The following is a 22,948-nucleotide window of genomic DNA, read 5'->3' on the forward strand; positions in this document are numbered from 1 at the left end:
GGCCCTTTGACCCTCATGCTTGTTCCTGTTTTTTTCCTTTGTTGTCTCCCAAATTTAGTTGAGTTCTGTGCTCAGTAGTTCCTCCCTAGGCTGGGGAAGGAGCTTTTAGCTGTGGGTGGGTTTATGCCACCTGCTTCCCAGCACCCAATAAGATACTCAGCAGAGACCAGTAAGTACAGGGCTCAAGGGAGAGACATGTCCCTGAGGAGAAAAGTGGGGTCTGCACTAATCCTTCTAATACCTGCCCACATATGGTGAAATGGATAGCTCAAAGCATTAAATCAGTGAGTGCATTCTTCCTGTTGGAGACTCGCAGAGCTTTCCCTGCTCTCCCCAAGATCTGGCCTGCACTTCACCGTGGGCTTCAGTGCAGGAGGTGTTCTTTTCTTAATGTCTCCATCCTTCCCCCTTCCCCCACAGTGTGTGAGCCCTACCATAGCTCAAAAGTTCCAGGTATACTAACCCCTGAGAAGCAAGTTTGGGAACAGGGTGTGGGAATCTTGTGTATCTTCACATTTCAAAGCTAGCAAGTCTAAAGCCTGTTAATGACATGAGTCTTAAACATTCTTTATCAATTTGGTTTTAGATGAATTGCTACTGTGTTTTTAAAGCAAGAGGTACAACATCATGGGCCTTGAAATCTCACTATTTTGTAATACTTGTGCTAAGAGTCCTTTGGCTCTATACATATAGAAGGCCAAGTGAGAACCATATTTTCATGAGCACCTGGAATCTCTATAAAAACAGCAGAACTCAAAAAGGGAAAGCAGTTTAAATAGACAAATCAAACAACTGAGGCTAAGAAGATCCCATCCTATTTCAGAACTTTGGGTAGGTTCCCATGACTTCTAGGAGGAAAGAAGTTTAATGTAGCAGTTTGTGTAGAGTCAACATCTTTACATGGTTGAACTGTTTATTTCTAAATACAGACTGTTCTCTTTCCCTGGCCAGCGCTACCTCTCTTCATATCTAGTAGGTCTGGCAGAGATCTTTAAAAGTCTTACAAGATATTTGTACTGCACGCTATCAGTCAAGTTAGTTCAAATAAGTCCTTTTTCTCTCTGTAGAGCAGATGTATAAGGATGGTGGAAGCAGCTTCCTCAATGCTTGTTGGAGGAACTTGACATTCCTAAACAGGTAACTAGCACTAAGTTCCAGCTAGGAGGTTGTGCAAATGAGAGAGGCAGGACAGGGCCAACTGTGAGGTGTCCTTCAGCAGGCACATTTACAGAGCACAAGCACTGCTGTTCAGGCTGATAGCTGCCATTATGTAACTTGAGCCCTCTCAGTATATGCTCTTGAGGGTCAGTCAGAAAATAACCCAACAAACCGAAAAGCCCAATAACAAAGTACCCTAGAATATCCATAACCCCCAACTCAGCCTGTAGAAGACCAGCTACAATTAAAATCACAGCTAATGTAAAAACAAAAAATACACATGCAAACTTATAGTCAGATGAGGCCCTGAAACATAAACCCTTATATCAGAGGCCTAGTATGAGGCCTAAGGCCTGAACTAAAGTAACAGTCAAGACTGTGCTAATATAAAGCAAAGTTAAGTTGTGAGCAAAAGGCAGGCCCTGCTCACAGAAGCCGGCAAGAAGAGGACTGATGTTGCAAAAATACACATATCTAAAAGGTACCAGAACACTCTGATACTTGCACATTCCACACAGATAACAAAGAACAGGCTAACCAATCCCAGTGACAGGGCCAAAAGGGTAATATGATGGCTAGAGTTGTTTTGTTCAAACCAACACGTACAAGACGAGAGGCAGCACCTTGCTACGTAGAGGGATTGCATCCCAATACATCAGGAGTGATGTATAACTTGTTTGTACTTAACTGCTGATAACAACGCATCCCTGGGGAGTTGTCTTGGTCTGGCCTAGGGGGCAGTGGTAAATCCCACCACTGACTGAGCCGGTCCATTGTCAGGGAGCACATATGTACTAGCAGAACTGTAGACATCTGATCCAGGGAGCTAGAGACTGTTTTCGTTTGGCAATAAACCTGACCGGGTGCCTTCATACCTTATTGGACTCTGTGGTCATTGTGTGGTTTGCTCAAGATCTGCTGTGCCAGCTATCTGCGTAGAGCTGGGACAGCACACAGGGAGAACACACACACACCCAGCCGACTGTTACCAACATTGGATAGAGCTGACCACTCCACTGGTGACGTCTGACAACACCTTTGGCTGAGCAGAGCTGCAGGGCTATAGGGAGTTAATGACAAGGGTGCAAGCAGCCAGCTGTGTTACAGCTGCTGTCATTCCAGTGTACAGCGAGTGGTGTCTCAATGACCAAGGCTCATCGGGTGAGTATTGGGAGGACTCTGATCATTTCAGTCCATGCCCAAGATGAAATGGGAGTGATAGCCAGACAGTGTGCTGTGAACGAGTAGCCATGGTCATAGAAATACTGATGTGAAGAAGAGTCATTACAGGATAGAGACCCCAGAGCCAATACTGAAGCAGAATAATCAGTCCTGTCTGCCTTCTCTGAGTAATCATTTTGGGGAAAGAAAGCTCCATTGATGGAAAAGTAAGGGAAGTGCACAACTAGAAGTAATGAACATGGTGACTAAATTCTCTTATCTTCCCAGAATACCTTCACAGTACAGTTGTGAACTTCTGTGGGGAGCAGTGTGGGTTGAAAGCCAAAACTGAATGAGCATGCAGATATCAATGAATGCAAGTAAATGACACAAAGGGAACCAGAGATTAGAATATTGCAGGGCTCACACAATCTATTTCCCATTAATGATTGGAAAGTTTCCCAGGTGAATGGGGCACTAAAATTAATCGGTTTAGGCAGTTCACTCTGAGGCACTCGGCTTCAGGGACCATCTCTGCACTGGCCTGTAGGGCAGTAGTTGCCCCAGTCAGGGAGTTGTCATGGAGTGGACCACACCTCAATGTGCACATTGTTTTATGGACATCTGCCCTCCTAGTCATTATTGTAGACCCATCTCCCCTCCCGTTAGTGATGCAATATTATCCCTGAGGATAACTGCTGACATGGAAGAGTGATATTAGGACAGTATTTAATGTGTTTTAGATTCTTTTAATGTGATTTGACAGCTGGAGAAAAGGAGGCAAGCCAGTATCACATGGCTAGCCAGCATTCTGCAGACCAATTTGCAAACCATTGGCCTAAGTGATCTAATGTGAACACCTGGCCTACGTGATCCAGCTCTGATTTCTAATTCCAGAATTGACCAATAAAAACATGTAGTGACTTTCTTAAGCACTTGCACAACCTATAACCTGATACCCTGATTCTGGAGGCTTTGGACTCTATCCTAAGGCTGGGCTAAGGATTGTTAGGCTCCATATTTTCTTTTCCTTGGAACTGTAAGAATAAGGACCCATTCCCCTAGAGCATCATCGCTATCAACACTTCCCTGCTCTAATTCACTCTTTCTTCTATAGGTGGCTCCCTCTGTGTACAGAAAGGAGATTAATGCAGAAAAATTAGTGTTTCGGCTTCCCTTTGTGGTGGCACTATTTAGACCTGCCTGCCTGCAAGCATGATGCTAAGGCATAGGGAGCGGATTATCTAAACACAGCCAGACTAAGAATATAGAATATAGGAAGAGTCATTCTGGCTCAGACCTCCTGTCTCTCTAGTGCAGTGTCCTGTCTCTGACATTTTCCAGCGCCACATGTTTCAGAAGAAAGTGTAAAAAATGAAGTTTACTTACCTATAACCAATGTCCTTTGTACATCCCCTGCATATTCCCACTCCTGGGATGTGCCAACCAGTGCAGCCTGAACAATAAAATTCTACTAGCAATAGCCGTTGGAGCATCCATGCAACTGCCTCCTTACCTCTCCCACACACCCCTGAACTCTGCACATTCTAGGGCAAGGGTTTAGAAAGGAGCATGCCGCTCCATTGCCTCAGTTCCATCCCCCAGGATCCCAAGTTCTTTGATAAGTAGGACTTCAAGGTAGTGGGGAAAGATGGGCAGGGAGTGTGAATATGCAGAGTCTGTTTCAAAGAACCTCAGTTACAGGGAAGTAACCTTAACTTCTTCTTTTATGTGTCCTATGCATATTTCCATTCATGGGACAGACTAATAAGCAGTACTGTGACTCAGGATAATGGGAGCTGGAGTTCTAGTTAAACAAGGAATATACAATTGTCCTGCCAAACTTTGCATCTGACCTGGATTGCAGGTCTACAGAATAAGGTTTAGTAAAAGTTGAACAGAACACCAGGTTGCTGCTCTACATCTCTCTAACAGGGGAACATGTATAGAGAAAGCCATGCAAGATGCCTTTGATCTAATTGAATGAGTTCTGATGCCCTGTGGAATGGATAATCCCAACAATTTAAGTTTCATATATACCTAATCTAACCCATCTAGAGGCAGTCTGTACAGAAATAGCTTTCCTTTGTTTTTTGGTCCATAAGCTATAAACAGCCTTGAAGACTGTCTAAACTGTTCAGTCCTGTCTAACTAAAAAGATAATGCTCTCCTCACATCTAATGTGTGTAATTTAGCTTCTCCATCTTGAGTATGGGATTTGAGGAAAAATTATAGATTGATATATGTGAAAATCAGAGACAATTTTTGGTAAGAACTTAGAATGAGTGCCAAGAACCTGTTTATCCTTATGAAAGACAGTAAATGGTGGATCAGCCATTAATGAATGCAATTCACATGCATCTTACAGAAGTGATTGCTATCAAAAATACGGTTTTTACAGATAGACAAAACAACAACAGCTCTCCTGAGGTTCAAAGGGAGGTCTCATTAATTGTGCTACATTAAGATCCCAGAAGGGTATAGGAGTTCTTATTGAAGGATACAAATTATTAGGGCCTTCTATAAAACTCTTAACTATATCATTAGTACAGACTGATTTTCCCTCTACAGATATATGATATGCTGATATGTCCGAGAGATTAACCTTAACTGAAGATAAGGAAAGAGGTGTCTTCTTAAGATACAATAAATACTCTAATATATAATTAATTGTTGCCCTATATGAATCCACATTACAAATGGAAATCCACAATACAAACCTTTTCCATTTAAGACTATAGCCTTTCTGTGTGGGTTCTTTTCTAGAACACAACAGTACATGCTGTAATTTCTAATTAAAGGCTTTCTTCTAGTCCGACTAAAGGTCTACTCCCCATGCAGGTCCATCAAAGGTCTGAATGATAGACTTTCCCTGTTTGTTGTGACAAGTCTGACATCAGTGCTAAAGGTTCCACTAATCCTTTTGACAGATGTATCAAATCTGGATACCACTGTTTTCTAGGCCATAATGGTGCTATTAAAATCACCCAGGCTTTGTCCTGTCTTAACTTATCACTCTTTGAATAAGAGGATATGGGGGGAAGCATTAACTAAACCCTGATCCCAGTGTATTAGAAAGCATCCGGTACTGATTCTTTGCCTCTGTCTGCCCTGGAACAATATCTCTAGCATTTACTGTTGCTGCAATGGCACTCTGTTCCCCTGCTACGTGAATTGCTACTGGATGACTGTCACTCTCTACACAAAGACTCTTGGTCTTCCTGCATAATTTCACAGAGTAAGTGTCCATTTGCTTGTTTAGATATGACATTATCATAGTCTGTTACTACCTGAAACTGCTTTGTTTCTGAGTTGAGGTAGAAAAGACCTAAGGGCTAGTCCAATTGTCTCCATTCTAAAATATTGATGTGCAAGTTCCTTTCCTTTGGTGACCAATGATCTCTGACCAACATTTTGATGTTCAGATAGGCTCCATATCCTAGGGTAGATGCATGTATTACTGACAGTGTAGAGAGATTGAAAAGAACACCCTTTATTGCATTATGATGGTCTGCTCACCACATTAATGATGTTATGGAATTAATATTTTTCAATGCATGATGTTTAAATCTGATTTCTAATTCTTTGGTAACGACTGCTGAAGGTTCTCTCATCTGGAAACGAGCATAAGGAATCAGTGCTGTGGTTAACGCAGCAGACCTGGCAACCAAAAGAAGAAAAGAATCGATTGTCTTAGTAACTGGTGGTGGTGATGTACACATCTTTTTATTTTGACATCTCTCTCCTCTTTTAGAAAAGCTCTCCCCACAGTTGAATCCATTATGGCTCCTATAAAAAGAATCCTTTGACTATGGTTTAGGCATGACTTTCCCCCAATTTATATATAATCCCAGGCTGACAAATAGTGAACATATTTGATTTACATGTAGTAAGATCTGTTCCCTGGATGATACTTTTGTTAACCCATTGTCTAGGTACATGTATACATACACCCCCGTCTTCTTAGATATGCTGCCACAACAGACAGACATTTTGTAAACACCATGGGTGCTGTGGACAACCAGAAAAGGAGGACCTTGTACTGAAAATGGTTCTCTCCAGTAATGAAATACAGGTACTTCCGCTGACATGGTCTTATAGAAATGTGGATGTATGCACCTTTTAAGTCCAAACCTGCGAACTAATCCTGGAGGGAAACAGAAGGTATTATAGAAGTTAAATTTCTTTCTATAAATGTTCCAACTCCTTCAATCCAAAGGTCCCTCATCTTTTTTTGAGATTAGAAAATAATGCACGTAAAACCTCTTCCCTCTATGATCTTGCAGAACTACTTCTATTGCACCTAATTAGTAAAGACAGAACCTCCTTTTTTCAACAAATTGAGATAACTTTGATCTCTGACCAGATATGAAGTAAGTTGGTTGCTGAGGGAAAGGTTTTGAACTGAATTGCGTAACTGCATGAAATAATAATATTGGACAGATGAATATTATAAGTTAACTCCCACTAGTAATAAAAAAAGGACAAACTGTGCATAAATAAAGTCCAAAGGGACTAGTTTGAAGCTCTGTGTCCTTATGTCAGATTTGATGTCTTGGAAGAACCATAGAAGACAAAGATGAAAAAACTTTCCCTTTATTATTGCAAGGTTTAAATTTCTTCCTCTATTGTAGCTGGTGTTGTGAGGTATAATGTTGAGGCTGGCAATGATATGGTGTTCTCTGATAATTGTAATCAAGTGAAGGAGATGAAGAAGGAGGGTACTGCCTATGATACTTGGGTAATGGAGTCAAAGACAGCCTCTTCCCTGTATTAAGGAAACCTTGGCAGTAGATTCTTATATTGTTCCTCTTCTCTAGTACCTCATCAGTCTGAATACTAAACAGACCTTCTCTTTCAAATGGACGGTCCTCAATCCTTCTTTTTATCTCGTGAAGGAGTCTCAACAATCTTACCCATCCATGTCTTCTTAGTGAGCCAAGCTACAGAACTTGCTGAAGTATCTGAGGAGTCAAAAGCCGCTCTCAACTGTTGCTTAACAACATTCTGTCCTTCAGTCAAAATGGCATTTGATAACTTTGTGTGTTCCTCTGGGAGCACATTAAGGAAAGAGGGCTTTTTGCTCCAGGGATGGTATTGGTACCTCGCTTTGACAACTTTATTAGTTGAATATGCGCATGTTTAATGTAGCTGAAGAAAATATTTTTTTCCCTAATGCCTCCAGCCTCTTCCTTTCCTTATTCAATGGAGCAGAGTGATCTTTGGCACCTTTTAATCTATAAAGTGCCACTTCAACCACCACCAAGTTAGGAGGTGGATAAGTATAAAATACAGCAAGTCATTCTTGAGGGAACTGATATAATTTGTCTGTCTTCTTAGACAGGCTAAGTGGTTGAGGGAGTTTTCCAAACTATCTTTGCTGCCTGAAGCAATCCCTCTAACAAGAGAAGTATGACTTCTTGACTAGCTGCTGACCCTCAAATTTTGAAGATGTTGTGGAGCAATCATCGCATTCTAACAGAAGGAATATGGAGCATTTTGGACATTTACCATACTAACTCATGAAAGGCTACAGCATCTTCTGCTGGTGATGATACTGAGATGTCCTCAACATTTTCATCCAGAGAAGGCACATCCCTTAATTCTGAATCTTCCAGCTCCAGTTCCTCCTCCTTGGATAATATTTCACCTATTTCCATATGTGACTTGTTCTGAGTAAGCTGCATTGGCTGGTCCTTATCCCTTGGATCTGACAACTGAATGTCCTCCTCATACTGTCTTGCTGAAGGTCTGACCCCATATGTTGGTCCTTCCTGATAAGGTGCCAGAAATGGCCAGTGAGACCACTTTGTACAGGGAAGTACCTGCCACTTGAGTCAAAATCCCACTGATGAATCCAGCTGGAAATACCTCTATGCCCGGGGATACAGTGGGGCTGCAGTGAACTAATTATAATAATTTCTTCCTGGCTCTAACCTGCGATCTGCATCGCTCTTCTGGCCCCAATCCATTTGTGGCTCAGATGGGAACAGAGACAATAACCTTATTGAAAAAGGAGAGCAGAGAGAAGCTCTTCTCCAGGGGTCCTGAAGGGGTCTTAGGAGAAGACAGCAGCACAGGGCTCCTGACTCTTTCCTCTTCTTTGCTGGCTGTCAGAGAAGCAGTCGACCTGACTGGGTGTAGTACCACATGTGACGTGTGCTGAGACGCAGTACTGACTCAGCTGTCAACAGAGCCATGGATGGAGTTGCCTGATGAACTACTGCTTTAACTCTAATGCTACGCAGCGGTGTGCTAGTTAGCAAACCCTCTTCAGTTCTCTGAATTGGATCCTTAAATCTCACCCTCAGGACAGGCTCCTCCGGGTCTGATATTGTTGGATCCATGTATGACTCCTAACTCTGCACTGAAATCTTGAATCAAAGCCTGGCTCCATTATGAGATTCCATCCCGGTAAGTCCTTATCCCTCTGAGTAGCTCTTTGTAATGAGGCCGACCCCAATAAGGGGTGCACATTTTTCCTTGGTACTGCAACAAAGTCTCTCTGAACCAGGACAGCTGTGGAAACACAGGCTGTCACTGATCCAGACCTTCTCTCTTGTCAGACCCTTAGCTCTCTTGGATCCTGCATCTGACACAGAAGCACAATCTTGCTTCTCCCTGGCTCATTTGGTTAGAGGCAGAGCAGAAGCTGGTCTCTGAGAACTGGCCGCCGCCATCAGCGCTTCCTGCAATGGAATTGCCTGAAGCCAGTTTTGTCCCTCTTTGCCCTTGTGGCAAATGTTGAGCAGATCAGACACTGAGAGGGAGAATGTCCTTCTCAAAACATGCCAAGAAGCTGGCATGTGTATCTGACACTGGGGATACTGCTGGGCTTCAGCCACATCTTTTGAAACCAGACTCCTTAGTCTTCTGGATCCAGTATGTTATACTTTAACTAATAGCTCTAAATAACACTATGTATTTATATAACAACTACCCACCTACTACAGCTCCATAAGGATCCTACAGCAACCATGTAACTGTCCAGCTGGTCACAGCTGAAGGAACTGAGGCAGTGGAGTGCTTCTTTTTAAACTCTTGCCCTAGAACATTCAGAGTTTGGGGGGTAGAGGGGAAGAGGCCAAGGGAAGCAGGTGGATGCTCCAGTGGCTATGGCTAGTAAAATTTTGCCGTTCAGATTGCACTAGTCAGCAATCCCATTGAGTGGGAATATGCAGAGGACACTCGAAGAAAGAACTCTTGGCAATGGCAATTATGGAATAGCTAGTCCATAGGAGAATTTTCTTCCTAATTCCAGGTAGATAGTGGTGGATTTATAACTCTTACGCATTTTTATCCTATCTAATGCAATTGTGGATATTCTTCTTATTCATGTAAATGTTTAACTTTCAAAATTCTGCTAAGCACTTGGCCTCTATTATACTGTAGTAGTGAGTTCCACAGAGCAGGTGGTGGGTGTGTTGTAATGGAAGGAAACTGTTTAAAAACAAACACTTCTAAATTTGTTGCCTTTTAATTTCATTGGGGTCTCCCTCGTTCTTCACCTTGAGTAAGTAAAATAGGAGCTCACTACTGAACTTTGCTAAAATAATGAATTGTGTATGTGCTTGTCATGTCCCCTCCATTCATCTTCTCTACAAACTAAACAGTCCTAATCTTCTCAATCTTTCTACATAGAGAAGGTTTTTCACACCTCTAAACTTATAGACTAGATCTAAACATGCAGAGATGGGATGACCAGAAGTGAATTCAGTTTTCAAAGTCAGAGTATGTCATTTGTTTATATAGTTACATTATAATATCATTCTTTTATTCTTAATGCAACCTATCATCATCCTTTCTTTGTTGACCTAGAACTAGAAAAATCTGACTAAAATTGAAGTCTCCTGACACCATCTTGCATCTCAAAAAATTCTGTGCTATTAAAACACATCAGTACTAGCTTTTCCTGGCCTGATATTTCTCTTACATTTTCCTTTTCACTGCATTTGACTCAGGTGACTATTCCTTTCCTTGTTTCAGATCAGTGTGCAAAGCACATTATCTGCCTTTTCGTTCCTTTTTCTTTGACAGAATTTATTGAAAATATCAATTAATACAAACATTCCTGAATGAACAAAAGCAATTTCAGATAAAGTTGTTTGTAATGTCTAATAAAAGTGAGTTACAGGTCGTGTGTTGTGTTACAAGAGCGTGGACTGGGTTGGAATTGTTTCTTACTGATCCTTTGAACAGAACTGATGCATGTTATTTTAGTTCCTGGGTTGTAAAGATCAAAGATCTAGTTTTTGATCTGGGCAATATACTCAATGAACAGGGGAATCAGATTTGATCCTGGTCTTTGGCTTGTCCTCTTCTCTAGAATATGCCCTTTTGTGTTTCCTTTCTGATTTGTTGCAATTATGATTCCTTAATGGTTGTGAACATGAAGTATGCTATCTTGGATACTTGTACAAAAGCAATCAGCACACTATTACTTCTGTCTTCACTCTAACACTATAGACCAATGTCCATAGAAATGCCCTTGCTCTGCTATTTCTTCTTACACCTGTTTAGGGGGCATCTACACTTTGCATTCAATAAAGGCCCCATTGGCAATCTGACAGAAGTTTGAAAACTGCACTTAATGTGCATGAAATGCAGCACTTTGATGCCACCCCCTCTTTATAATGAAAGGGTGCTAAATCTTGATGCAAGCAGTCATATTAAAGATGAGGCCACAATCTACATGACAGGCTTGTCAGCTGTACTTTGCCATCTATCCCACATGATCCCATGCTCTGTAACTAGGCTAAAGGCTAGATTAGGAAGAGTTACTGTAGACCAATCTGAAATGGAATGCAATGACTTTCATTTTGATGTGTGACCCTCTCTGTAGACTGTTGCCTCTACTTCAGTGTAGAAAAGCATGTGGTTCCTCTTTGCTCACCCACTTCTATCTAAGCAGGTACACCACACTCATCACCATGGTGTCTGAGTGCCTCCTTTGGAAGATGAACAATGTAATAAAGACAAAGCACAAGGGAACATCATCAGGAGCCTGCCATCTTGTCTAAACCTACCCTTATGTGAGTAAGAGGTGACCTCTTTTTTTTTTTTTGGCATATTTTATCATAGGCAAAGTGCTGTTGTTGACAAAAGACAAGGTGGCCTGTAGGACTGTTGGACAAGTACACAACGATGCTGGGGAGACAATTTCATCACCAAGCTTTCAGGGTCTGGGTGTGGCTACAACATCGTCTCCCGTGATTTGGCAGACTCTGCAGTACTGGGTTTACTGCCTAACAGAGGAAGATTATGAGAAAGGAGTGAAGAAAGTAAAGAGATAACTATCAAGCAGAGGAGCAAAAACTTGTATGTGTGGGAATGAAGAGTAAAATGGGGAGGGCCATGGCTGAAATCTTGACTGGGGGAAGGGAGAAATCCTGAATAAATCAGATGTATCTTTTCTTTGTTGTATTCTATAGAAACACAAGAAAGGAGATCCATCAGTCTCTCTTCCCTTGCAATCACAGACAGCAGTGTGTATGGGTACACTGACCTGCTCCAACAAACGATCTGCCAGTTCATCCAGGTCTGTTCGTTCATCCATTTACAGTATTATCCTGCCCTCACTCATTGTAAATTAATATTACAAGCAACGGGGTTTCCATCACTTTCCTTGAAAGATTGTTCCACAGCCTGATACAATTTGCAGCCACCAAGCTTTCCTGGTATTCATCTTCTTATTCTTTGCAGCCTTGTCTCACCTTAATGATTCTTCTTCCTTTCTGGTGTTTATACTCTTCAAATATCTGTGGACATCTGCCTTCCACTCTTCCTCCTCCCCCTTTAGTCTGATATGCAGCAGAGTATGGACTATTTCTCTGCAGCTTGTGACAATGTTGGTCTCACAATCGACAACAACAAGACAGAAGTGATATACTAGCCTGCATCAGGAAAGCCATATGTAGATCCTGCTATCACAGTGAATGGCCAAACCCTCCAGGCAATGGAAAGTTCATCTACTTCAGCAGTACACAGTCACGTGCAGTTCACATCGATGATGAAACCAACACCAGAATTGCCAAAGCAAGTATGGCCTTTGGCAGACTATGTGCAAATATGTAGGAGCACAGAAGCATCAATCAACAAACAAAACTGAATGTCTACAAAGCCATCTTGCTGCCAACTTTGATACATGCGAAACCTGGATAGTGTACAGATGCCATGCTATGACGCTTTCATGTGGATTGTCAGAGGAAACTGATGAGGATAAGATGGCAGGACAAGGTTCCAGGTACTAAGGTTTTCCTACGGGCAGGCATTCCAAGCATCCATACTCTGTTAATGAAATCACAGATGAGGTGGGCAGGCCATGTCACCAGAATGTCAGATGAGTGACTGCCAAAGAAGAACTTTTATGGTGAGCTAAAGGAAGGAAAGCACTTTCAGGGAGGCCACAAGAAACATTTCAAAGACTCCCTCAAGTTATCCTTAAGGCATTTCAGTATTGACCCAGAGATTTGGGAAGCTCTGTTATGATTGTTCTACCTGACGAAATTTCATCCACACTGGAGCTACAGCCTATGAGCAGAGAACTGCTGAGACAGAGAAGAAGCACCAGAAGCATAAATCTCACAACAGCAGCATATCCACTGTTAATCAAATAACCCATAGTGGCATCTCTTATTCAGTGTGCCACAGACAGTTCAAAGCTCAAATTGGCCTGGTCAGCCACTTGTGTTCACAGACACCAAACCGATCAGTGATGTCATGGTCATCTTTGAACTAGAAGGACGAACAACATAATCTAAGTTATATTTCTTTGCCTCTTGGTCCCGCTAGCTCCTGGATATCTTTTTTGGTTCTTCTCTGAGCTCCTTCCAGTTTATTGGCATCTTTATGGTATGGAGATGACAAGAACTAAACATAATATTCCAGAACTGTGTGCTACAAAATCTCCTCATCTGGTGCTTTACTCCCAATTCTTTATAGCTGTTGCTACTTACTTCAGCATGTTCACAGTCCCCACAGGGGTAACTGATCTGAAATTGGGTCAACTTTATATTGGCAACCTAGTCTCATACAATTTTCCTAATTTCCATAGCCTCTTACCTAGCATTCTCCCAGACTGTGTTGCAAGTAAGATCCCAATCAGAAAGAAACCTTTGTTTGGAGTTTGGTTTCTTCCTTTAAGGGAAAGCCCAAGGTTCTGTCTCTCTATATATGTACACTTAATATTATTAATTAAGTATTGTTGAGCTGAGTAACTACTTGCTGAGAAAGCTCTGCCAATCTAAAGGATCTAGCTTTACTCTCCATAGGCTCTGTTAGACACTCCTACTGGAATGGTACAGGGTTTTGGCACTACAGATACTCTCATGATGGGAGCTGTAGGTTTATCCATCTGGATACTGGTATCTTCAGGGTGGGTGCCAGCACTGCTAGTGTTTATGCAGCTGGCATAGTTTAGGCACTAGTCTGCTCAATATAGATGGTATGGTAATTCCCAGTAAGCTATGTCAGTCATCTCCAGTTGCTGTAAATTAATGAAGCTGTGACCTGTCAAGTTTGGGTGAGGCCAACTATGGATGCTGAGTTGGGATTCTTGCCCTCCCTCCTCCAAGATAGCAGCAGGGGGAAGGCACCTTGTGCCTGCAGCACTGGTTGCATCAGCATGTGGGACTTACGAAATGCAGCCAACAGCAGCTCCATATTGAAGAGTAGGCTGCTGCTGAAAAAGGCGGGTGGGAAGAATGAGGCCATGTCTACAGTATGGATGCTATAGCCATGCCGCTGTAGCCCTGTAATGTAGACACAGACAACTGCAGCAAGGGAAGGGGTTTTTCTGTCACAGGAAGAACTCCACCCCCCCAAGTGACGATAGCAATTGATGGCAGCATTCTGCCAGTGACCTAGCTGCATCTACACTGTTGGTTAGTTTGCCATAGCTACAGCTTTCATGGGTATGGATTTTTCATATCCTTGACCACGATAGCTATGTCAACCTAAGTTTTAAGCATGAATCAGGCCTGATACTTGCTGCTCTGTGTGCCCTTCAAACTGTGATAGAGAAAGGTACAGGAGGAATCTGTGCTGGAATGTGGCCTGGAATGAACAAAATCATAGTGTTGACCTTAAGCAGGAGCCCAAATGCTAGAATTACCTTTTTCCTCCACACCTTCATTTGAGCTCCAAAACCACAGTTTAACCTGTGGCACTCCTTGCCAGAGGATGTTCTGAAGGCCAAGACTATAACAGAGTTCAAAAAAGAAACAGATAAGTTCATGGAGGATTGGTCCATGAATGGCTATTAGCTAGGGTGGGCAGGGATGCAAAACCATGCTCTGAAGTGTCCCTAGCCTCTGTTTGCCAGAAGCTGGGAGTGGACAACAGGGAATGGATAACTTGATGATTACCTGCTCTGTTCATTCCCTCCGAGGCATGTGGCATTGGCCAATCGGAAGACAGGATACTGGGTAGATGGACCCTTGGTCTGACCCAGCATGGCTGTTCTTATGTTTTCCCCTACTTGATTTACCCTTTCTTATTACTACTGGATTCTGAGCACAAGAGAAATAAATCTTCCATCCTTTTGCAGTACTGTACCATAGAAGCTCTATGGATAGAAATTCCATGCTTGAATAATAAGAGTATAGCAGTAGGAATATACTGCTGACCAGGAGGGTGATTGGGAAATGCTCAGGGAAATTAGGCTATAAAAAAGAAAACTCAGCAATAATGGGCAATTTCAACTATTCCCCTATTGACTGAGCACAGGACACCTCAGGATGGGATGCAGAGATAAAATTTCTAGACACCATTAACGACTACTTCTTGGAGCAACTAGTCCTGGAATCCACAAGGGGAGAGGCAATTCTTGGTTAGTCCTATATTGAACACAGGGTCTAGTCCAAGAGGTGAATATAGCTGAACCGCTCAGTAACGGTGACCACAATGTAATTAAATTTAGCATTCTTATGAGGGGGGAAAATGCCAAAGCAGCCCACCATGGCAGCATTTAACTTCAGAGAGGGGAGCTACACAAAAATGAGGAAGTTAATTAAATGGAAATTGAAAGGAATAGTCACAACAGTGAAATGTCTGCAAGCTGCATGGAAACTTTTAAAAAACACCACCACATCGGTGTGCTTCCAAATAATAAAAAAAAGTAAGAGGATTAAAAAACAATACAACTATGACTAAACAGAGTAAAGATGCATTAGAGGCAAAAAGGCATCCTTTAAAAATTGGAAGTCAAATACTACTAAAGAAAATAGAAAGGAGCATAAACTCCAGCAAGTCAAGTATAATTAGGCAGGCCAAAAAAGAATTTGAAGAGCAACTAGCAAAAGACTCAAAAACTAATAGCAAAAAAAATGTTTAAGTACATCAGAAGCAGGAAGCCTGCCAAACAATTAATGGGAGCACTAGATGATCAAGGTGCTAAAGGAGCACTCAGGGAAGACAAGATGATTGCAAAGAAGCTAAATTAATTCTTTGCATCAGTCTTTACAGGTGAGGATGTGAGGGAGATTCCCACACCTGAGCCATTCTTTTTAGGTGACAAATCTGAGGAACTGTCCCAGATTGAGGTGTCACTAGAGGAGGTTTTGGAACAAATTCATAAATTAAACAGTAATAAGACACCATGTCCAGATGGTATGCATACAAGAGTTCTGAAGGAACTCAAATATGAAATTGCAGAACTGTGGTATGTAACTTATCACTAAAATTAGCTTCTGCACAAGATGACTGGAGGATAGCTAACATGATGCCAATGTTTTAAAAAAGCTGCAGAGGTTATCCTGGCAAATACAGCCCAGTAAGCTTAACTTCAATACTAGTCAAATGGGTTGAAACTATAGAAAAGAGCAGAAATATTAGACACATAGCTGAACACAATATGTTGGGGAAGAGTCAACTCGGTTTTTGTAAAGGGAAATCATGCCTCAACCATCTATTAGAATTCGTTGAGGGGGTCAACAAGCATATGCACAAGGGTGATCCAGTGGATATAGTCTACTTCGATTTTTAGAAAGGCTGGAACAAGGTCCCTCACCAAAGGCTCTTAAACAAAGTAAGCAGTCATGGGATAAGAAGGAAGGTCCTCTCATAGATCATAACGCGTTAAAGGACAGGAAACAAAATGTAGGAATGAATGGTCAGTTTTATAATGGAGGAAGGTAAATAGCGGTGTCCCCGAGGGGTCTGTACTGGGCCCAGTGCTATTCAACATATTCATAAATGATCTGGAATAGGAGGTAAACAGTGAGGTGGTAAAGTTTGCAGACAATACAAAATTACTCAAGAAAGTTAAGTCCAAAGCAGATTGCGAAGAGTTACAAAGGGATCTCACAGCACTGGGTGACTGGGAAACAAAACGGCAGATCAAATTCAATGTTGATAAATATAATCCCAACTATAGAAGGACTTGGACATGTGTATGGATATCAAGAATATTCAGCATTAGAATAGTTACACAGTAGAACCTCAGAGTTACCAACGCCTTGGGAATGCATGTTGTTCATAACTCTGAACAAAACATTATGGTAGTTCTTTGTCAATGTTCAGTTGCAAACTTTTGAAAGTTTCAAAACTGTATTACTATGCAGAAGAAAAATGCTGCTTTCCCTTTTTATTTTTTTTAAAGTAGTTTATGTTTAACACAGTACTGTAATGTATTTGTTTTTTCCCCCTTAGTCTCTACTGGTGCCTGGTTGCTTACTTCTGGTTCCAAATGAGGTGTGTGGTTGACTGCTCAGTTCGTAACTCCAACGTTCTACTGTACTAACAAATTTAGGAAGTGATACTAAACCTTACGCTTCAGGGCTTAAGCCAATCTCTAACAAGGGGGAACAAGCACAAGTCAGAATAAGCAACGAACACATTCAAGAATATTTAGATAAGTTAGATGTACTATTTAGGATTATCTCTGAGAATTCATGGAGAAAGGGTGAGGTCCCAGCGGACTGGAGAAGGGCAAACATAGAACCTATCTTTAAAAATGGGGACAAAGAGAACCCAGGGAATTATAGTTCAGTCAGTCTAACTTCAGTACCTGGAAGGATACTGGAACAAATTATTAAACAATCAATTTGTCAGAGGATAACAGTGCTAAGGAATAGCCAACATAGATTTGTTGAGAACAAATTATGCCAAATCAACCTAATTTCCTTTTTTGACAGAGTTACTGGCTTAGTGGATAGAGGGGAAGCAGTCTGCATGATAGATCTTGATTTTAACAAGGCTATTGTTACAGTCCCAAATCACATTCTCACAAGAAAACTAGGGAAATATAGATGAAATTACAATAAAGTAGGAGCATAGTCAATTGAAAAAACATATTCAAAGAGTAGTTATCAATGGTTCACAGTCAAATTGAGATGTATATAATAGGGCCCCACAGGGTCCTGGGTCCTAGTACTAGTCAGTATTTTAATGAATAATTTGGATAATGGAATGGAGAGTATACTTACAAAATATGTGGATGACATCAAGCTGAGAAGGATTGCAAGCACTTTGGTGAACAGATTTAGAATTCAAAATGACCTTGACAAATTAGAGAATTGGTTTGAAATCAACAAGATGAAATTCAGTAAAGACAAATGCAAACTACTGAGCTTTAGGAAGGAAAAAAAATCAAATGCTCAAATACAAAATGGGGAATAACTGGGTAGGCAGTAGTACTGCTGAAAGGATCTGGGGGTTACAGCAGATCACAAACTGAATGGGCCAAAAATGTGATTGTGACAGGTGTGGCAATTTCCTTATCTTTGGGAGATCTTACTATATTAAGATTATGTGTTATTGTGGGCCAGGAACTGTACGTAATTCCATTGGGGAAGATGGCCACAGCTGCTCTAGGAACTACCACCAGTAGGGGCGGTTTAGGGCAAATTCACTTAGTTCATAACACATCCAGAGAAGTATCACCACCTGGAGAGGCTTGCATATCCTGGTTCAAATTGGATTCTCCAGAGACCAGACAAAGAAAGGACTTTTAGATAAAAAGCCTGAGTTTAAACTGACTCAAGCAAATGGATAGGATCTTCTCTTCAAGGGGGATCCTAATCCTTCCTGGGAAGGGTTGGAAGGACTTTGGCCTAGTGAGGTGAGGCCCCATAAGACTGATGGGTGACCTCTGGTAAGGTTTTAGCATGCATACAGGAACTTTAATTGTTTAATGTTTTAGTCATGAGAAAAGATGACTGAGGGTATGTCTACACTACGGGATTATTCCGATTGTACAGAAATCAGTATTTGGAAACAGATTGTATAAAGTCAAGTGCATGCAGCCACACTAAGCACATTAATTCGGCGGTGTGTACCGAGGCTAGCGTCAATTTCCAGAGCGTTGCACTGTGGGTAGCTATCCCATAGCTATCCCATAGTTCCCACAGTCTCCCCTGCCCATTGGAATTCTGGGTTGAGATCCCAATGCATGATGGGGCAAAAACATTGTCGCGGGTGATTCTGGGTAAATGTCATCAGTCAATCCTCCCTCCGTGAAAGCAACGGCAGACAATCATTTCATGTCCTTTTCCCTGGATTGCCCTGGCAGACGCCATAGCACGGCAACCATGGAACCCGTTTAGCCTTTTATCATTATCACTGTATGTCTACTGGATGCTGCTGACAGACGCGGTATTGCAGTGCTACACAGCAGCATTCACTTGCCTTTACAAGTTAGCAGAGACGGTTACCATCTGCTGCTTTGGAAACTGGCAATGACGGTTACCAGTCCTATTGTACTGTCTGCTGCTGTCATGGATGCTCCTGGCTGGCCTCGGTGAGGTCGGCTGGGGGTGCATGGACAAAAATGGGAATGACTCCCCAGGTCATTCCCTTCTTTACGTTTTGTCTAAAGGTAGAGTCAGTCCTGCCTGGAATATTAGGCAAGCCTACTAAAGAACCAGAGAGGACAGCCGTTCCAGGTCAGAGCCCCACACATCCCGCAGAAGAGCTGCATGCCCCTGCCACAACCCCCGTTGCTTCCCTCCTCCCACACCCCTCCTGGGCTACCGTGGCAGTTATCCCCCCATTTGTGTGATGAATTAATAAAGAATGGATGAATAATAAACACTGACTTTATTGAGATAAAACGGCGGTTGTTGCAGGGGCATGCAGCTCATTTCTGCGAGATGTGTGGGGCTCTGACCTGGAACGGCTGTCCTCTCCGGTTCTTTAGATAAAAGGCCTCCAGCTACTATGATATTCCAGGCAGGCCTGAATCTCCAGGAGGCAAAGCATTTTTGCCCAGGCACCCCTGGCCGACCTCACCGAGGCCAGCCAGGAGCACTCACGGGATGATGACGAGGGCTACCAGTCCTATTGCACCATCTGCCATCAGGAAGGGAAGGGGAGGGGTGCTGCTGTTTAGCGCTGCCGCACCATGTCTACCAGCAGCATCCAGTAGACATACGGTGACACTGAAAAAAGGCGAGAAACTATTTTTTTCCCTTTTCTTTCAGGTGCGGGCGAGGGGGGGGGGGAAGAGATTGACAACATACACCCTGAACCACCCAGCACAATGTTTTTGACCCTTCAGGCATTAGGAGCTCAGCCAAGAATGCAAATAGTTTTCGGAGACTGCGGGAACTGTGGGATAGCTCGAGTCCTCAGTTCCCCCTCCCTTCATGAGTGTCCATTTGATTCTTTGGCTTTCTGTTACGCTTGTCACGCAGCACTATGCTGAGTCCCTGCTGTGGCCTCTATCATAGCCTTGGAGTTTTTTTCAAATACTTTGGCATTTAGCCTTTTGGAACAGAGTTCTGATAGAACAGATTCATCTCCCCATACAGAGATCAGATTCAGTATCTCCCATACAGTCCATGCTGGAACTCTTTTTGGATTTTGGAACTGCATGGTCACCTATGCTGATCAGCACTCTGTGCTGGGCAAACAGGAAATGAAATTCAAAAGTTCGTGGGGCTTTTCCTGTCTACCTGGCCAGTGCATCTGAGTTCAGATTGCTGTCCAGAGCAGTCACAATGGTGCACTGTGGGATAGCGCCCGGAGGCCAATACCGTCAAATTGCAGCCACACTAACCCTAATCCGAAATGGCAATACCAATTTCAGCATTACTCCCTTCGTTGGGGAGGATTACAGATACTGGTATTAAGAGCCCTTTATATTGATATAAAGGACTTCATTGTGTGGACAGGTGCAGGGTTAATGTGGTTTAATGCTGCTAAATTCGATATAAACTCGTAGGGTAGACCAGGCCTGAGGGAGAACCTGGTAAGAGTTTTCAGATATGTTAAGAGCTGTTAGAAAGAGGACGCTGATCCATTGTTCTCCACATCCACTGAAGGTAGGACAAGAAGTAATCAGCATATCGCAGCCAGGCATATTTAGTTTAGATATTAGGAAAATCTTTCTAACTATAATGGTAATTAATCTCTGGACTAGGCTTCTATGGGAGGCCATGGCATCCATAGACCACTGGAGGTTTTGAGAACAGGTTGGACAAATGCCTGCCAGGGATGGTCTCAGTATCTTTGGTCCTGCCTCAGTGCAGAGGGAGGGACCTGAAGATCTCTCAAGGTCCTTGCCAGCCTGCATTTATAGTGTTAAGAGACCAGGAAAAAACCTGGTGTGTGGGGCTGGGCAGATAATCCTACATCTGACTGCTGAGGGATTTTTTCACCTTCCCCTCAAGTATCTGCTATTGGCTAATGTTGAAGAGAGGATACTGGATCAGCTCAGTTCTCAAACTGTGGGTCAGGACCCCGAAGTGGGTCGTAACCCCATTTGAATGGGGTTGCCAGGGCTAGTGTTAGACTTGCTAGAGCCCAGGGTCAAAGCCCAAGGACTTCAGCCCTGGGTGGTGGGGCTCAGGCTTCGGCTTCAGCCCTGGGCAGTGGGGCTCGGACTACAGGGCCTCCGCCTCAGGTGGCAGGGCTTGGGTAGGTTCAGGCTTTGGTCCCCCCTCCTGGGGTTGTGTAGTGATTTTTGTTGTCAGAAGGGGGTCAGGGTGCAATGAAGTTTGAAAACCCTGGTACTAGCTGAACCTTTGGTCTGATTTAATATGGCAAGTCACATGGTAAAAGGCAGACAGCAGAGGGAGAGGCCTCGAGTTTGCAGCTGTAGCTTCTGACAGTTCGTTATGGCATTGCTGGCACTAATCAAAGCTCTGATGCAGTGTGAGGCTCTTAGGAGCTAATGCTGCTTGGAAGGGGGAGGGCTAGCAGCCATCTGCTGTACCACACTGGGAAACAAGGTTAAGCTTTAGGACTCATAATCATCATAGTCAGCATTCTGTGCCAAGAACAAGAGTGGGCTTATGCTCCTGCTGCACAATAAGACCTCCTTCAAGACTAATTTCCTGCCTGTTTTTCTCCCCACACTGGAAAAGGCACTAAGGGATTGAGGCACCTAACTCCCATTGAAATAATTAGAGAATTGGGCATCTATCTTTGAGGATCTGGGCCTAAGTCTGACACACACTCTAGTACCTTCTTAGCAGAGGGCTACTCTTGGCTTCAACCCAGCTACTCCTGCTGACTGTCTGGTTGACAGAGAGGTAGAGGTTGCACCCAGCTAGGCCCAAGTCCAAATCCATCCCCTACTGCCAGTAGCCATAATTTCTCCTTGGCACGGTGGTGCCAGGAAAATTCAAGGTAAGTTTTAATATAAGTGGCCAACCTCTTCCAGCCAGAAAGCAGGGGTCTGGGCCTAAATTCAAAATAAAACAGGAGATCATACTGAATAGGAAGAGTATGATTAGCTGTGACCAACACCTGTGGCAGAGCCTGCTGTGAACCTGACTGCTTGGGAACTGAAAAGAAGGTTTATTTATTCTGTAGTCATTAAATTTCTATTACAGCAGAAACAGGGTCATTAGCCCCATTTGCCTCAATTATAATCAGATTCTCTAGTGAAAAAAGACACCAAAAAAAGAGCAGTTTGTCTGGGTGGGAATTGTATGGGTGGGAAACAAGGGCAATGGTGTTTATTGCTTAACAGGCAGGAATTAATGCAGACGGTGAGTGCAGATGTTTTACTGAGAAATAGGTTACTGCATAATTAAGTTTAGTATCAGAAGAGAGGGTAACACACCTCACAAGGTACTGAAAATTAACAGCTCAATGTCCCAAGCCTGCACACTAAGTGCAGCAGTGTTGAAAATACTAACAATTATAAAAGAGGTGGCAGTAATGGCAGCAATATTTGCAGATGACAAAGTTATTTAGGTTAGTCAAGTCCAGAGATGGAGGAACGTCACAGGTTCTAACCTAGGTTAGTGGGCAATGCAATGACAGATGAAGTTCAACATTGATAAATACAAATTAGTGCACATTTGTGTGTGTGCGTGTAAGTAAAATGAACTACTCATAACTCAAACTAACTTAACTCTAGTATCAACTCAGGAAAAGGACCTGGGCATCCCTGAGGCCAGCTCAATGAAGACTGCCCTTCTGAATCAGACCCATAGTCCACCCCATCCAACATCTTGTCCCTGACTGGGGCCAGCACCAGGTGCTTCCAAGGAAGCTGCAAGAAACACATTAGGCAGATCTGAGATGATCAGCCCCCACCCCCACTTCCTTAAATCTTCTAATCTCATTTCTCAGAGATATGTTTCAGGCCTTAAGCCAAAGGTTTAATATCTCTTTCAAGATTGAGAACTATTGTAATGATAGGAGTACTTGTGGCACCTTAGAGACTAACAAATTT

General features: G+C 42.7%; 1 protein-coding gene across 5 annotated transcripts in view; it reads right to left on the bottom strand.

The window, feature by feature from the left end:
* The window catches only part of NONO (non-POU domain containing octamer binding), a 112,553-nt gene that overhangs the window by 56,970 nt on the left and 32,635 nt on the right, over positions 1-22,948 (bottom strand). The window contains exon 11 of one of the 5 annotated variants that reach the window (XM_050964955.1): positions 5,793-5,979. The exons of 3 other annotated variants lie outside the window; for them this stretch is intronic. In XM_050964955.1, the coding sequence (XP_050820912.1) occupies positions 5,884-5,979 (96 nt within the window). In that variant the 3' untranslated portion in view covers positions 5,793-5,883. Of the gene's footprint in view, positions 1-5,792; positions 5,980-6,445; positions 6,467-22,948 lie in introns of those variants that run through there. One more of the 5 variants, XM_050964957.1, reaches the window with a different exon arrangement.

The sequence above is a fragment of the Gopherus flavomarginatus genome, chromosome 8 (genome assembly GCF_025201925.1).
Source record: "Gopherus flavomarginatus isolate rGopFla2 chromosome 8, rGopFla2.mat.asm, whole genome shotgun sequence".
In the NCBI taxonomy this organism is placed as follows: domain Eukaryota; kingdom Metazoa; phylum Chordata; order Testudines; family Testudinidae; genus Gopherus; species Gopherus flavomarginatus.